This window comes from Ceratotherium simum, chromosome 15 (assembly GCF_057802395.1).
Source record: "Ceratotherium simum simum isolate JZ-2026a chromosome 15, ASM5780239v1, whole genome shotgun sequence".
Lineage (NCBI taxonomy): Eukaryota > Metazoa > Chordata > Mammalia > Perissodactyla > Rhinocerotidae > Ceratotherium > Ceratotherium simum.
In genome coordinates, this window is record NC_141914.1 from 20,658,100 (window position 1) to 20,676,800 (window position 18,701).

Consider the following 18,701-nt stretch of genomic DNA (forward strand, 5'->3'; position numbering starts at 1 on the left):
CATATGGATTAGACTTGTGGTACAGGAATATTAAGGTGGACGTAGGTGGAAGGTGTAGAAAAAGGAGAGAAAAAAGAACAAGTCAGTTCAAGGGAAGGTGAACAGGCCTGGAGCAAAGTTTGCACGTAAAAGAGCAGTAGACATTGGGAATAGAAAGATAGTGGATTATTTGAGGAAGGACCTGAATGAATCAAGCCAAAGAGTAAGAATTTTATTTAATATACAATCGAGAATCCTCTAAATAGTAGAGTAATATAAGATTTGTTTAATTGCTGATTATTTTTAAAAGTAATGTTTCAGGATTTCTGGTTCCAGTCAAAATGGGGTAGCCTCATTGTAGGATAGTCTTCCCTGTTACAATAAAAAAAAAACTAGACATAACACCACAAGCAAGTATAGGAAGACTCTGAAGAGTGCAGAGAAGGTGGATTTCCTAGGGATCTTGGTACTCCCCTGTGGGGAGCTGAGCCTGCACTCATAACCAATACCAACCAGGGGGAAAGAGGTGGTGCAAGGTAGGGCAGTTGACACTCCACTGCCCCTTCCCCTGGTCTCGGCAGGTCCAAGGAGCCATGAACCTCCACCCCACCTACCATCAAGGAAGCAGAATGAAGTGGCACTCCACTTCCCTCCCTCCCCTCCACTGGTGTCACCACAGCAGCAGGGAAGTGAGTTTCTACTCCCACCCTGTAGCAATAAGTGGTGTGAGTCAGCACCCTGCTTCTTACCTCCTGGGTCTGAGCAAGGCCCAGCCGGGAGCTGAGCTTACCCCCCTACTTGAAGTACAAGTTGCTGCCCACTTTCACCAAGAAGGTGTAAGCAGAGCCAAGGGGGAGCTATCCTTCTACCCCACCCATCCGCAAAGAGACAGTGTAAACAATCCACTTTTTCCAAGGTGCTATCAGTGGGGCCTAAATATATCTACACATCTGGTTCTTGTGCTACACCTCAACAAAGGGTATGCCTGCTAAAAAAAAAAAGAATATTAAAAAGAGGTTCCAGGACCTCATATTATAATATCCAAAATGTCCAGGAGAAAATAAAAAATCACTCATCACCCCAAGAACCAGGAAAATCACAACTTGAATGAGAAAAGACCATCAAGAGCCACCAACATTAAGATCAATCAGATGTTGGAATTCTCTGACAAGATTTTTAAAGTGGCTATAATAAAAACGCTTTCATAAGCAATTATGAATTTTCTTGAAACTAAGTGAAAAACTAGAAATCTCAGTAAAGAAATAGGAATGAAGTAATAGCACAGCTACAACATGGATGAATCTAAAAAACACAATGCTAAGTGAAATAAGCCAGTCACAAAAAACACACACACACATACCATGCACACATTGTATGATACTATTCATACAAAAGGTCCAGAGTAGGCAAATCTATAGACAGAAAGTGGATTAGCGGTTGCCTGGGGCTGAAGGTGGTATGGAATAAAGAGTGACTGTTAGTGGGTACAGGTTTCCTTCTGGGGTGATAAACTGTTCTAAAATTAGATTATGGTGATGTTTGTGCAACTCTGTAAACATACTAAAAGCCATTGAACTGTACACTTTTTATGAGTAAACTTTATGGTATGTAAATTATCTTCCAATATAATTTAAGTTGAAATTTAAATTAATAATTAAATTTTGTTTAAAAAAGAATCAAATTTAAGTTGCCAAACTAAAAAATACAGTAACTGAAATAAAAAACTTGTTGGATGGACTCAACAGTAGAGTGGAAACAACAGAAGACAGAAATCAGTAAACCTGAGGACAGATCAACAGGATTTACCCTGAACAACAGAGAGAATATAGACTGAAAAAATGAACACAGCCTCAGGAACCTGCATGACAATAACAAAAGATCCATCATCAGAGTCCCAGAAAGCTTTGAGAAAGAGAATGAGGAAGAAAGAGTATTTTAAGAAATAATGGTTGAACACTTCCCAAATTTTTCAAGTGCTGAAAGAAAAGAACTGTCAACCATGAATACTATATCCAGTGAGGAATGAAAGGGAAATAAAGACATTCTCAGACAAAAGAAAACTAATAGAATTTCTTGCTAGCAGACCTACCCTTACAAATTGGCTAAAGGGAGTTCTTGAAACAGAAAGGAAATGATAAAAGAAGGAATCTTGGACCATCAGGAAGGAAGAAAGAACGAAGAAGCAGAAATATGGGGCATATAATGGACTTCTCATGAGTTTTATAAAACTCATGTTTCATATTTGAGTTTCATATTTGATGACTGAAACAAAAATTATACATCATCTTATGATCAAGAAAAGGTGTTTAAAAGTGGGGAAAGAAAAGGGATATATATGGAACTAAGTTTTCACACTTCACTCAAAGTGGTAAAATGTTGATACAAGTAGACTGTGATAAGTATGCTTATTGTAATACCCAGAATAAATAGTAAAAACAAACCATACAAAGTGATATACTTAAAAACACTATAAATAAATCAAGAAGGAATCCTAAAAATTATTCAAGTAACTCACAATAAAGTAAGAAAAGAGAAACAGATAACAAGAAACAGAGGGGGCAAAAAAACCCAGAAAACAAAAAATTAAATAGATTTCAGCCCTAAACGTATCAATAATTACCTTAAATGTAAATAGTCTAAATATGCCAATTAAAAGACAGATATCTGCAGAGTGGATAAAAAATATATCCAACAATATGCTGTCCACAAGAAACTCACTTCAAATATGATGATATAGGAATGTTATAAGAGGATGAAAGGAAGTATACCATGCAAACATTAATTTTAAAAACGTAGGAGTGGTAAATTAATCCCAGATAAAGTAGACCTCAGAGTAAAGCAAATTACTAGAGACAAAGAGGGACATTACATAATGATGAAAGGATCAATCCACCAGAAAGACATAACGATTCTAAATATATGTGCACCAAAGAAAGAGCCTCAAAATACATGAAGCAAAAATTGATAGAGCTGAAAGGAGAAATAGACAAATCTATAATTACAGTTGGGGATTTCAACATCCCAGTTTCAGCAACTGATTACTAGATAGAAAATCAGTAAGGATTTAAACCTAACCAACACAATCATCCAACAGGATCCAACTGACATATACAGAACATTACAGCCAACAACAGCAGAATAAACATTTTTTAAGAGCACATAGAACATATACCAACATAGACTACGTCCTAAGCCATAAAATAAATTTCAACAAATTTAAAAGAATTAAAATAATACAGATTATTCTTCTAACTTCAATCTAAAAATCATTAACCAGAAAACTCTAATAACTTGGAAATTGACACATTTCTAAATAATCCATGGGTAAAGAGGAATTCTCACAGGAAATTTAAAAACACATAGAATTGAATGAAAATGAAAATACAACATGTCAAAATATGTGGATACAGCTAAAGAAGCACTGAAGGGGAAATTATAGCCCTAAATGCTTGCTTAGAAAAAAACAAGAGTTTCAAATATTTGCTCCCATCTCAAGAAACTAGAAAAATAAACCCATAGTGAGCTGAAGAGATGAAACAATAAAGAGAAGAAATCAATAAAATTGAAAACAGAAAAATAGAAAAAAAATCAAACAAAAAGCTGTTCCTTAGGAAAAAAATCAATAAAACTTGACAAACTTTACACAAGATTGATAAAAATAAAAAAGATACAAGACACAGATCACCAACACCAGAAATGAAACAAGAGATAGTACAGATCCTGCTCCCATTAGAGGGATAATAAGGGAAAAATACAAATAACTTTGCACCCATAAAACTGACAAGCTAGAAGAGATGGATCAATTCCTCAAAACCCACAAACTATGAAAACTCAAGATGAAATGAAACTTGAATAATCCTATAACCATTAAAGAAATTGAATTAATAATTTAAAAGCTTGAAAAGAAATCTCCAGGTACATATGATTTTACTAGAGAATTCTATGCACTTACACACAAAAATTCTCAACAAAATATTAGCAAATCAAATCCAGCAATGTTTAAAAAAATTATACACCATGACCAACTGCAATTTATTCCCGGCATGCAAGGCTGGTTCAACATTTGAAAATCAGTCAATATAACCCAGCATATTAAAAGACTGAAGAAAAAAAGTCATATGATTGTATCAATTGATGCAGAAAAATTATTTGACAAAATCCAACACCTATACATGATAAGACACTCTCAGCAAATTAGTAATAGAGTGAAACTTCCTCAACTGATAAAAAGCATCTAAAAAACTACATCTAACATGATACTTAATGGTAAAAGTATGAATGCTTTCCCCCTAAGACTGGGAACAAGGGATATCACACTCCCCACTTCTATTTAACATAGTACTACAAGTTCCAATCATTGCAATAAGGCAAGAAAAAGAAAAGGCATACAGATTGAAGATGAAGAAATAAAACTGTTCCTATTTGCAGATGACATGAGTATATATGTAGAAAATCCCAAGGAACCTTCAAAAAAACAAAACAAAACACAGAACAAAAAACCAAACTCATTAAGCAAGGTTGCAGAATACAAAATCAACACAAAAAATTCAATCACATTTCTATTTACTAACAACAAATTTATAGAAACTAAAAGTTAAAACACAGTAGCATTTACAATTGCTTCAAAGAAAATTAAATACTTAAGAATAAATCCAGCAAAACATGTACAGGATCTGTATCCTGAAAATTACAAAATGCTGATGAAATAAATAAAAGAACACTTAGATAAATGGAGAGACATACCATGTCCATGGACTGGAAGACTCAATATAGTAAAGATGCCAGTCCTTCCCAAATTGATTTATAGGTTTAATGTAATTCCCATCAAAACAGCAAGGTGTTTTGTAGGCATAGACTTTCTTATTCTAAAATTTATATGCAAAGATACAGAACCTAGAATAGCTCAAATAATTTCAAAAAAGAGTGGAAGGAACCACTCTACCAGATGTTAAAGCTTATTAAATAGCTACAGTGGTCAGCATAGTTTTGGTGGATGAACAGACATAAAGATCAGTGGAACAGCTACAGAACTCAGAAAGAGACCAACACAAATATGCCCAAATGATTTTTTTCAAAGGTGCAAAAGCAATTCACTGGAGGAAGAATAGACTTTTCAACAACTGGTGCTAGAGCAACTGCACTCTTAGACATTTATCTCAGAGAAATGAAAACTTATGTTCACATAAAAATCTGTAAAAAATGTTCACAGTAGCTTTATTTTTAATAGCCCAAAACTGGAAACAACACAAATGTCCTTCATATCCTTCAACCAGTAAATGGTTAAATAAACCATGGTACATCTCCACCATGGAATAGTACTCAGCAATAAAAGGAATGGAGTATTGATACATGCAACAACTTGGATGGGTCTCAAGAAAGTTATGCTGAGTGAGAAAAAAGACAATCCTCACATGTTACATACTGCATGATTCCATTCATACAGCATTCTTGAAACGACAAAATTATAGAGCTGGAAAACAGATTAGGGATTAGGGACTTGGGGAGGAGGGAGGTGGCTGTGACTATAAAAGGGTAACAAGGAATCCTGTATCTTGACTATGGTGGTGGTCACGTGAATCAATACATATGATAAAACTGCATATAACTAAATGCATGAACACACACACACACACAAGCGCATGTATAACTGTTGAAATCTGAATAAAGTTGATGGATTGCATCCATGTCAATTTGAGATATTGTATAATGGTTATGCAAGATGCTACCCCTCGGAAAAAATAGATGAAGGGTATATGAGAATCTCTATTATTTCTTATAACTATATGTAAATACAAAATTATCTCAAAATAAAAAGTTAAAGGAATGATCCAATATATACCAAGAGCTACAATCATTATCATAAATTTCTGAACTGAAACTTGGCAACTCCAGTTCAGAAATCATCAGTCATTTATCTACTCAACACACATATTAGGCACTGTGCTAGGGGACAGAGATGCAGGGGGGAAAAAAGCAGTCATGGACTTTGTCTTCATGAACTTTCAGACGAGGAAATACGAAATGGGTCACTACATCTTCAGTCATACATGTGAGAATTGGACTCAAATTTCTAACAATAAGAGTAAGATGAAGTAATTTTTGGAATATGATATGCTCATTAAAATTATTACAAATACTATTTAACAGAATGGAAAATCTTATAACATTAAGGAGAACATTAAATACAAAATCATATATTCATTAGTAAATGATAATTAAAGACAACTTGCTTTTCTATGAATAAATTTTTATTGAATTTTAGATAATTAGAAAGAATAAAGAAATGCAAGATAAATGCTTTCTAAACATCTGATAGTATCAGCTTTTCTGTCATGGTATTTTTACTTTCTTTATAAAAAGTATAGACATTCATTTATTTAAATTTTTACAAAGTCAAGAACCATCAAATGGAAAAAAATAAGTAATGCTAAAGTAAATTCAGCTTTTTGTCAATATTGGGATGGTTGCAATGGTTAGGTTCTGAGCTTAGCCCTCTTGGAAAAATAACGTATGCAGCAGCTATTGGGTTCCATTTATTCAAACAGGTCTGACAATTGGGAGGCCACTCCCTGTGACAACTATGCTTGCAGGAAAAGAGGGCAAAAAGCCTAGTGGGAAGAGGGAGTGTGAGACATTGGGATAGAAAAGATGCTCTTATCAAATCACGGGCTCAGCATCATAAATAATTTAGGAAACAAATCTGGGAAGAAATCATTCGTGTGTTGCTCAAAGTGTGATTAAGGCGAGTCAGTCACCAAACAGGCAGGTCTACACAGTGCAAATAGAGCGGAGCGTTTGCAAATTATCTGGTGAACTCCAAGGCCAGCCAAGCCAGGTAATTAATCACAAAACGAGTCTCTTTACAGTGGTGTAAAACGCATTTGAGCGAAATTGCAACCCTGAGCTGTGATAAATATAGGGCAGACCCTCCCAGGAGCATACCTGAAGACACCCCTTTTGTCTCGGTCTTATCTCTTTTGCAAAATAATTATTTTGAAAAAAACAAAACCACTCCTGCCCTCCCTGTAATAACCTTCTAACCTCGACTTGTCAAACAAGGAGCAAGTTATCTACCTCAGTACAAAAGGCATCAGGGCTGCCCTCATTAAGAGGAACTAGTGTGCTGGCAAGGGAGACCTGGACAGCCCTGCTCTGACAGGCTGTCAGGAACGCGCAAGGCCCTTAGGCCTGCCTCCCTGCTCCTGTGCTGCCCACTCAAACTAGCTCTTTCCTGATGGGCCTCCTGCTGGGCTCAATGAACACAAGCATTGAACACGGTGTTAACAATAGTCTTTTCTTTCCTAACGCAATGCCTCTCGTGTATAGTTTTTTAAAAAACCAATAGTTTTCTTTAAAAAAAATATTTTTTCAGGAAATAATGAACAGTAACTGTCACGGACCTGTAATAGACCCTAGAAAAACATAGACAGGCAAGAATCTGTCAATATAGCAATATTCCAAATATGAAATTCATGGTTCAGGAGGAGATAAATAAATAAATATGAAAGGGCTTCTCAGAGAAGTTTCTTTTGTTTTCCCCCATTTCTTACTGAATTTTGTTTGTGTAAACAGTTTTGAATCTGTGACACAAGAGCCAGCCCTGTTGGGACCGACATTAACCATTTATGCCATTAAGTCCTCTACAGAGAGGGAATGGGGAGAGGGTTGTTCATTATTTTTTCTAAAGACACCTATCTTTTAATATAATTTCATTATTTAAACTCTGTCTGGCACTTTAGTCTCTTGAAAAATTATTAAGTTAGGCATGAATTAAAGAACAAGCCCACCCGGACTGCAGTCTCAGCTTTAAGTGCTATTCTGCTCTTGCATCTTTTTCCTCGGCTTGGCACATCTTGGAGATCCAGCTTTTTGAACAGAATCCAGTGACATCTGTGGTGGGGAAACAAGTCTTCACAGTGGAACATTCCAGTTCATTTCACAACTCTTAGTGGCCAGGTAACAGCATTGCCTGCTTCTTTGTGCTTTTTACTAGTATCATCACAAGGAAAGTGTTTCTTTCCCAGCACACGCCCACCCCACCCTCCCCCTTGTATGGGGCAGTCCATTGATTCTTTTCTGAACACTCTATCCTGCTCACGTCCTATACCAGGGACCCGGCCCGACTCTGGGCTGGCACCATGACAGGGACAGCGCCAATTCGCTCCAGGGTTGCTTGGCTGACCGTGTAGGAGTGTGTGTGCTGAGGCCGAGGCTTCCTGCTGACTGAGCCATTGCTCCTGGACATGACCTGTGGTGGTGAGCCTCTGTTGGCTGTCACTACCAGAGTCTTCTGTGGAGCTGGGACCAGATGGGTCCCATTAGCATAGATGGATGGGATATTGGCATTGCCTGAGTGGAGGGAGAAAGACTGGCGCAAGTCACTGAAGTGGTTGAATGACTCCGTGTTTCTGTGGACTTTTGGATTGTTGCTCCAGTATCGACTGTTGTATGTATTTGAAGAGGTCAACGTGTTGTTCTCTGAGGAGGAGATCTCAGTGTGAAATGCTTTGGCAGAAGAAGAACATTTAGGTGGAAGATCATCCTCTCTGAAAAGGAACAAAAATGAAGTTGTTGTTAGCATTCACTTGAGGTTTACCCCACTCTCCCACCCAGGACTCTTTCTTCTCGTGTTAAGGCCAGTATGTCTGCAAAATACAAATCCTCAGGACAGACCACACCATCCAGAAAGCAAACACGGCAGTGCTGGCGGCCTTGGCTCTGACATTCATTCTCTTTGAGACGATGCTCAGGAAAGTTTTTCCCTCAGCTTCTCAATCTCCAAGAGTAAAAAACGTAATATCAAATCTCTCAAAGACTGTGCCTTCCAATATAACTGAAAAAAATATGTATGTATATATGTGTGTCTGAATATATACGTACATATGTTTATGTATGTGTGCATATATATGTGTGTATGTAAATTTTTTTTTGCTCTAAATAGGAAAATAGTCCATGAAGAAATCCATTGAGCTAGCTGCTATAAAATAGCTAGGAAACCAAACCAGGGCTGTGGGGAACTTTGAGAAATGGTTAGAGCTGGTCTGATTTTATTGCACTTTAGGGTTTGAGATTTCTTTGTGCCATGCTGATGAGAGGTTTTTCACAGTAATCTTATGCTGGGATGAAATCTAACCCCAAACAGTCCTAACTGGTAAGAATTACAAGAGGCTAAGAGATGTCATTAATTTAACATATTAACTACTTCATCTCACATTTATTGAGTAGCAAGCATTCTACTAGATGTTTTATGTAAAAAAGACACAGCTCCTATACCAAAAAAGCCTATGGTGAAATGGGGGAGACAAAAATGCAAGAACATTTGCAAGTTTGAAAGGCTGGACAATGAGCTAAAGTCAACTTATGTGAGGAGGTGACGTCTGGACTAGACTTGAATTAGGTCAAGGAATTGACTGAAGGGATGGATGAAAAGGGAAGGAATTTGGTCCAGGAAGAGGGTAGAGGGTTGAGCAAAGACCCTGAGGCATAAGAGAATACAGAATAGACTGGAACACGGAGTGATCAGGGAAGTGGTACGAGTCAGATCCTGAAGGGCTGTGTATGTCATGCTAAGTAGACTGGAGCCATTAAAGCATCTTCCATAAGGATACGACGTGATGCAATCTGAGACTGAGCTTGAACCCCCATATCTCCACAATATGCCAAGAGTCACTTATGTTTCAAGATCCTTTTGACATTGTTTTCTTAAGATGTTCACATCCTCGACTGAACTGTCTTTCACACCAAGCCATACGGCTTTGGCCTCTCTGTGTACACAGGTACTGGTTTGCTCTTATGGTGTTCCTTCTTGCTTTATGTTCTCATCTATTATAAATGCCAATGGTCACTATTCTACTGTGGCAGCCACCTAACCCCAACTATCCTGGAGACATGGGAGGAGAAGGGGAAATTCTTCACTTGTGTCCTCCTAGTTGGGTACATGCTACATGCTGGACCCTCCTCCCCTTTCATGATCCAGTAAATAAATCTGAGTAGTACCATGAGGAAAAGTGAAATAACACAAGAAAATACTATTAGGCTGCTTTAACTATCTTGGCCGTCACAGTCACAAGATTAGCAAAGAAATCTTAGCCACCAAAATGAATAGAAATAGACATTGGTTATGTAGGACAAATTATCTGACACACAAACCTTATTTCATTAGGAATTTCTTCTTCCTCCTCCTCTTTATTTTTGCTTCTCCAGTAAAAGAATGCCCCTAAAATTAGTGCAATGCAAAAAATGATAATAACTGCCCCAGTGCCAATGGCTCCAGCTATTAGTCCAATGTTCCTGGGCTGGGCTGCAAAATATATTTAAGGTAGATTTAAAGAACCAAAAAAGAGAGAAAGAGAGAGAAACGGCATATATACATGCAACTTTATAAACTACTACAGAATCTTCTTAAAATGTACAAAATTGCCTAAAGTAGTGCATCCATATCAAGTTAAACCTCAGTTAACTTTCCGAATCCCCAGTGGCTGGGACTAACGCACAGTAGGCTCACAAACATTCATTGAATGAATGAACGTTACATGACTCACTGCTTCAGAAGAGCACTTGGAGCAGAGCAGGAGAAAGATGCTCACCTGCCTGATCCGCCTAAAGGAAGCCTAGCCATCAGTGGGATATCACCTCCTCCCAGCCAGGTCACTCCCTTCTGCAACTGGAATTCAAATAAGCCAGAATTCCCAACTAAAGAGAGAGTTTCTACACTGCTTATTTATGACCTGGCCACCTAACAAGCAAACAGACGTAAGGGATTAGGAGAAAACGCAAGAAGGGCTTGCCATGGCTGTAACTTCATTACAAATTTTTGCCTGTAGCACTCTACATTCAGAACTGACTTGATTCTAACGATCCTGAGGAGAAAGACATTCTGTCATAAAGATGTCATATCGCTGAGGCTGAAAAGTATGCTAATACATTTATAAAATATTTTCAATAATGATTAAAACCAAAAGAATTTCTATTTCATCTTTGAACAACCTAAAAACAATTAAGCAGAACTCTTCGTTCCCTGGTTTAACAGAGATCTTGGTGTTGCAGACCCAGAGTGGACTCAAAATTTTACACACTTACGTGAAATCACCTGGAGATCCAAAAGACAAGTGCTGGTTCCGATGGCGTTAGAAGCCACGCACTGGTACAGACCTGAAGAGAGTGTGCTGATGTTCCGGATGGTGACTGTTCCCTGGACCTGATCTGTCACAAAAATAATAATCAAGTAAGGATTTAGGGGAAAAAACATGAAAACCAAAGAAATCAGCAGAAGATAAGACTATAAAAAGACATAAACATTGAAGAGCTATAATAGCTTTTTCTGGAAAAATTTTTTGGTTCACGAATGTCGAAGACTAAAATCACAACATCACATTCAAGACCTGGAGCTACAGAGGACGTCCTAAAGAAGGGCAATCTTACAACTCAATCTGCACAGTTGAGAGGTCCTAAATGTCAGTAGCCTTCCCTGAGGAAACTGTGGCTCGTAATCTCTATCCTAGAGAATTTAAGATCCGTAACACCAAATTTTAATTCTGAGGAAATGCAATAACGTCAAGACGAAGTTAAATTCATTACAACAATGTTCACTTCATACTTGATGGAAAAAATATCCACTCTGTGCTCAAGGGTGTGGACTGTCACTCCCTTCCAATAACCATTATAACTGTTTGTGTAAGTCCAGATTTTCCAGGAAGCAGACACCAAGACACGGTTTACTGGAGGAAAGGCCAGTAAAGGGAATGGAGATGAAGCTGGAGAAGGTTGAGAGATCCTCTGACTGCAGTGCAGGTAGGCCCCTGTGAAGGGGAAAGGGGAGGAAGGAGGGCTGGGGAGGGAGCATCTCAGACTGCAGCACAGTGTTAGGCAAGTTTCCACCAGGCTGATGGGGATCCCTGAGCCAAAGTCACCTGTTAAAGGAGCCCCACCCCTTGCAGGAACAGGCCTGCATTAGTGGCCCCACGGTGCCCAGTCACTGGCTGGCAGCTGCCCAGGTGAAGCCCTGGTGGATCCCGGAGGAAGCAGCTGAGGCTGTCAGTCTTATGTTCCCCACAGCAGGAGATCTGAGCAGTGTAATTGCAAGGCGACCACATTGATATTACCAAGAAACGTTTCAGTAGTTCACATTTTAGTAATTTATCAACATGAGCCTAGTTTTATTATTTATTCCTTATAAGTAAAATGTAAATGACTTACAGTAATAATAAAAATTGAAGTTAATAGTTATCACTATGTGCCAAGCATTGGCGAAGCTTTTATATGTATTATCTCAATCTTTACAATGACTCTATGAGGCACTCTTACTATTAATCCCATTGAACAGATAAGGACACTGAGGCTTTAGATGAGTAATAAGATTACACAGCTAGTCATCGGAATTGGAACTGGATGGAAGGCTGTCTTACCTCTAAGCTCTAGGCTTCATGGCCTCCCTTAGGCAGAACAAAATACATCCAGTCATCTCAACCACTCAAAAGAGCCGCAAATCTAGGAGTCAGTGGAAGAGTCTCCTGATGGCTCATTTCTGGCACAAAGTCCATGTATCCCTGGGGCAACACTTGGAGCTGTCTCTCCCCTGGGCGGACTAACTTTACATGACACTAAGATTTAGTTACCTTGTTTCTGCTGGCGACCTTCATTTCTATCTAGATCAAAGGCAGAAGCAGAGAAGAGAGGTCAGCAAGAGCAGACCTGACCACAGAATGCATGCGTTTATTTATTAAGTCATTTAACCAATAAATATTTATCGAGCACCTTCCTGTGTGGCGGGCAATTTCTGAGGATGGCGATACAATGATGAACAAGACCAACCCAGCCCCTTACCTGAATGAGGCAAGTAGCCAAGAAACCACAATAAACAGGATAAGTGCCCACACTACAGGATACAGGGTGCTGGGGACAAGGGAGGGGCATCCACTGAGGATGAGCGAATTCTGAAAGATCTCCAGACATCGACAGCCCTCACGGTCATCTCTCTGCCTTCTAACATAACATAGTGGATAGTGTTAATAAATGACTCTGACTCATCAAACACATATTGGAATTAACTGCAATAGACAGGACAGGGAAAGGAGATTTTTTTTTTTTTGGTTTGCTTTTGTTTTTTGATAGGAGCATAAAGGTCAAACCCATATTATATGGATATCTTACTTTTCCAGAATATAGTGCTTGATGAATTTGGACATTTAGATTATACTCCACACACCCAAGTCAATATACCTGATGGTTACTTGGTTCACACTTGTGTATTATTTCCTTTTCCTGAAAAACAAATGAACAAACAAGTCTTAAGGGCTACCCGCGTGTGGAGGCCTTTCAGTGAATTCACTCAGACACTTGGGCCAGTCTGGCGGGAACTGTTTTCTCCTCCTCTGTGCCCTATTTGATTTCCCAGGCCTTCATCAAATCCCCTCCTATGTGTCCCCAGCACCCCATATCCTCTAGTGCTGGCACTTACCCCATTTATTGCAGTTTCTTGCCTACTTATCTCATTAAGATAAGGGACTGGGTTTGTCTTGTTCATCACTGTATCACTATCCTCAGAAATTATCCAGCATACAGAAAGGTGCTCAATAAAGAAATAAAGGAGCTATCTTCTCTGTAGTGACTACTGCGTACCACATGCACTGTACATGCATGTACAAGCACGCTTTACATATGCCATTTAATCTTCACGACAAGGTTAGGTTTTATATTCCCTACTTTTCAAAGATGAAAAAGCTCAGAGAGGCTTTGCAATTTGTCCAAGATCACACAGTACACAAGCAGCAGCAGTCTATAAAATCAGGTCTGTCCGTGTCCAAAGCTCATAATCACCATACACATACATGGCTCTCACATATAAGGCATTTAAAACCACAGCAGTCTATAGGGTGCATCTATAGGGTATTTTCTAACCATGCAATGTTCCCATGCTGTTAGTATTGAACTAAGCCATCGGCCTAACTCCATCTTCAATGCACGCCCTAATATCATCATGCAAGAAAACCATAATCTCTGGGCACTAACCCCACAATTCCACACACGGTGGTGGTGGTGTTTTCCTAAGCCCTGAAATCCTAGGAATTTGATCAGCTCACACAGAACCAGTAATTTTGCTGACATTTCCATAGAGATAATTTGGGAAATTTTTAACAGCTGATCTAAGTGGCATTCTGGCATGTAGAAGGAGGTAGACTTTAAAGATTCTTGCTTTACAACGTTATTTTTAAAAGATGAAGTCACTGTTCTTCCCTTTGTCTCTATAGATGCAGACTCCACAAGCAGATTGATATAAGGAAGTATTCTTAACTGAGGCTGACGTACCGTGCTAGAACTAACTCAGAATGTAATCAGGGAACGAGGCAGACACGTTGATAAGAGAGGATTGACAGGAAGCAGAACAGGGCTGTCTGTGTGGTCAAGGCCTGGTGGAGACCGAAACACCTCTTCAGCAAGCAGACTGCTCCCAGCCACAAGCACGTGGCTCTTTCTGAAACAAGATGGACTAAGTCCTCAATCTGTCACTTCACTTGGCCTGCTCTGGCACCAAAGTAATTTGTTGAAATGAAGTTAGAGAATAAATGTTCTTTTGATCTTCTTTCTTTTAAAGAACAGGGAAAGTTCAACTGTGTGGAAGTACAGTTTGCGAAGCACAAATGATATCACACCCCACTGTCTTAGTCCACAGCAACCCTGTACCCCACAGAGGCTGTGCGCCTGCATTAGAAAGCCCTTTAGAATTAGAGAGAAATAAACATAAGTGCACATTCCACTTCCATCCTTTCTCCCAGGTCCAGAACCACTTTTCTGATCGCCACCACTTTTCTGATGGTGCACCAGCTGAGAGCACTGTTCTAGACTCGGACGGCCTGGGCTGGAATCTACTCTCCCACCTACTAGCTCTGTGTCTTGAACGTGTCACCTCTTCTTCATCTATGCCGTAGTTTCCTCAGGTGTGACGTGGAGCTATCACGTGTCCCCACCTCCTAGGTTACTATACTGTGAGGACTAGATGAGATAATGCATGTAACAAGCTCAGTACAGTGCCTGGTGATGTTTCCACAAGGGAATTCCTTCCTGGCATTGCTTGAGAAATTTACATATTTTCCTGAGTCATAAGAAAAACCAGTCAAGAAATTGGGAAAATGTCAAATGTCTCCAAATTCCCAATAGCTATTAATATTCAGGATTTGAGGTTGAGAGAGAGGAATTCCCAAATCATAAATTATTATATATTTTTCATGATTTATTTATTTTTAAATAATGATGAGTGACCACAATAATAACAAACAGTGAGTCATTTCTTATATAAAAGTTTCAAAAGTATTATGTAGAAAAAATAATGAATGCATGATTTATTGTTATTTGAATCAATATATTATGAATAATATATACATAAATACATAAAAATTATGTATTTCCATGATATGTAAAAAATGATTGCAACCTGATACAAACATTTGATGATAAAAAAAATAGCAAAAAAGGGAAAATCAACACAAAATAAATGCCAAATTAAAATCTATTTAAAAATTCAAAGATAATATTATAAATACTTAATATTTAAACTCTGTCATTCTAAAAGAAAACTTGAAAATAGCATTGAGTGAATTATCCAGCAGTCTTGATCACTGTTTCATGACAAATTTTCCAGACACAGAAAATTTCATTTCGTTTTTGTGTTGATGTTGGTTGAATTAAGACGTAGATGGCGAAGGGACAGGGAGAGAACCCGTCCCCATTAAGAGACCATAAAAAACACCTTTGAGGCAGATGTCAGGATACACACTGCTTCATCTGAGCTCATTTCCTTTATTTAATGATGAAAATATTTTGTCTGTTTGCCCTGATTTTGGTTTTGCCATTGACATAGATCCTGCTTTTGCCAATTCAGATTTTAAACCCATTTCCGATTTCATGCCAGTGTATTCCACAGCAACAATCCCATCTCCTTCTCTCTGCATTTCTGCTATTGAAGTATTTACAGAGAAGTGAAGTCTATAGCAAACATTCAAACACTGGAAAACACCAATGAATATTATTGGGCAATATCTGAATAATATAATATCTAGGTTCCCTGGTATTAACAACATTACATAGAATCAGGCATCAAAATTACTAAGCTAAGGACTTACTTTGCTTCTAAAACTTGTTATTTTTTGGAATACCGCTTGTGGCATTTGTATAAAATACGTCTATAAACATTATTATTTATTTGCAAGAATGACTCACTGTTAGCAACAGACGGGGTCATGAACACAGGCTTCCCACATGGCAACAGCAGCAAACAAGACTAACTGACTGGATCGTGACTGCTTCTCTCCTACACACTTCTGTCTGGGCTCCCAGAAGTGTTGACTCTGAGTGCCCTTGTTTTTAACTTGACATCAGTGGATTCTCTTGAGTCAATATGTCTCTATGTTGATTGTTAAGCTTTAATTCTCAAAGGAAAATGGCACTTAGCGCCTAAGAAATGTTACCGGTTACCATTATCATTATTTCAGTCCCCATCCAGAGTCCCAGAGGACCACTCACTCACTACCTTCCTAGAGCAAACCTCTAAGTATTCTTTCTCTGAGTTAATATAGTTACTGTTCATTCAAAGGCCTAAGACAGGAATCTGAATAAACTTTGACTCTTCTCTGGGTCCCAACAACTAATAAAGCCCTACATCTTGTTGATTTTGTCTTCAGTCTCTCTTGAAGCCACCCTGCCTCCTGTTCCTTCTTCTCCATCAGGAGGGCCTTAGTTCAGGCCCTCTTCATTTCTTGATGGAGCTATTATCAAAGCCTCCCATCTACGACCTGGCTGCCCGTCTCTCACCCTGATCGCTGAAGCTGTTTCTAAAATGCAAAACTGGATATCTTCTCCTGCTTTATAAATGCCACGGAATACCCACAGTCTCAAAGATAACATCCAAACTCCTTGAATGTTATATATGCCTTTCACAACCCGGACTTGATCTCGCCAACCCCCTCTCTGGCCAAACCCCCATGAATCTTTATGTCGGCTTCATAGATCTTCTCACTTGGAAATGTCATACTTTATACTTGCAAGATTTTACATACATGGTTCCCTCTATTGATAATATCCTCTTTTACCTGGTAAAACTTTTACTCATACTTTAAGATCTTTTTCTGCTCAGGAATCGCTTTACCTATAAAGTTCTTCCTAGACTCTTCAGGGAGAATTAATACTTCTGTCTTTTAATTTTATAGCACAGTGAACATTTTAATAGCATTAAACCTGTAGGACTATAATTATCTCTTTATATCTGTCCTCCACTGGACAGTGAACTCTAGAAGGGAGATACATCTCTTTATACTTATATTTCTCTATCTTCCCCAACACTCTAACCTGAGGAAGTTGCATAGAATAAGGGTTGTGTCGGTGTGCGTGCACATAAACACACACATACACACACATACACGAAGAATGGACAAATGTATAAACAAATGAATAGAGTTGTGATAATCGCTGGTATTTAATTTTTTAAAGAAGGAGGAGTACTGAACACTGTGTGAGACTTGCTTCCTTATGTCAGAAGGCAAAAAGAAAGGGGAAAAACTTGTCTTCAGTCAGAATAACATCTTGAAGAAGATGAAATAAGTACCTGTTTTTCACAACTAAAGTGGGTAAAAACTTTTCTACCCCCTATGAGAGAATTAAGGAAACACTCTCACTGGGAGGAGAACCAGCAGTGGCAGTTCAAGGAGAATCAAGATTACTGAGGCTTCCAGGCACGGCAGGAGAAAGAATGGGAGTGCTTTCGATCAGCAGACTTAGGGCAAACCTAGAATCCTCCCTGGGCCTCAGTCTTCTCCCCTGTAGATGATGGTGTCAGACTGCAGTGATATTTAAGATACCCTCCTGCTCCACCTATGATCTCCACACAAAGTTCTGCACAGAGTTCTCAAGCAAGCAAGAGAGTTCCTCATCTCTCTTCACTGTATTAAATTATGAAAGGATGAGGGCAACGAGGATTTCTCAGGAGCATGAAGGAAAAATGCATAATTTATAAAGAACACTCAGTTAGTAAAAGGCATGGAGAGTGGGGAGGAAAAAAAAAGCCTGGTAAATAGAAAACACAAAATATTAGAAATTAACCTAAATAGATCCATAATCATAATTAATGTAAATGGATTCAATCAAAGGATAGAGGCTCTCAGATTACAGATTGAAAACCAAACTAAATCCAGATATATGCTGCTTACAAGAGATACACCTAAAATATAAAGCATGGAAACCTGAAAGTAAATGAACCATTAAATAGAAACATACCAACAAGAATCAACCACAGAAAGCAACTATACGAATTTTAATAACAGTTAAAATAAGGCAAAAATGCATATTAAGCATAGAGAATCAGGGAGATGTAACAAAACTGTCAGTACCTAATGACATGGGCTCAAAGAGATTTTAAAAAATTGGCAGAATTGCAAGAACAAATTGACAAATCCACAACCCTACTGTGATGTGATTTTTAAACACATCTCTCTCATAAAATAATAGCTGAAACAGACAAAATATTGGTAAATATACAGAATATTTGAACGATACAATTAACGTGTTTCATATGAGATAATATATCTCCTAGCACCTGTAACTGGACACAATAGCTCTTAACACTCTCCGCCTTGCTCACGCCACTCCAAACACATAGGCCTCTTTGCTGTTCATCAAAAACACCAGGCGCATTCCTGCCTCAGGGCATTCGTGTGCCTGTTCCCTCTGCCTGGAGT

The 18,701-nt window shown here is 38.5% G+C and overlaps 1 protein-coding gene across 3 annotated transcripts in view; it reads right to left on the minus strand.

Annotated features, from left to right (window-relative positions):
* Window positions 1-6,215: 6,215 nt before the first annotated feature.
* The window catches only part of IGSF11 (immunoglobulin superfamily member 11), a 115,639-nt gene continuing 103,153 nt past the window's right edge, over window positions 6,216-18,701 (minus strand). Inside the window, exons 5-8 of one of the 3 annotated variants that reach the window (XM_087439644.1) lie at window positions 12,594-12,623; window positions 11,059-11,181; window positions 10,129-10,195; window positions 6,216-8,525 (exon numbers count right to left, since the gene is read on the minus strand). In XM_087439644.1, the coding sequence (XP_087295770.1) occupies window positions 8,081-8,525; window positions 10,129-10,195; window positions 11,059-11,181; window positions 12,594-12,623 (665 nt within the window). In that variant the 3' untranslated portion in view covers window positions 6,216-8,080. Of the gene's footprint in view, window positions 8,526-10,128; window positions 10,280-11,058; window positions 11,182-12,593; window positions 12,624-18,701 lie in introns of all 3 variants that reach the window. The other 2 variants (XM_087439645.1, XM_087439643.1) reach the window with 2 other exon arrangements.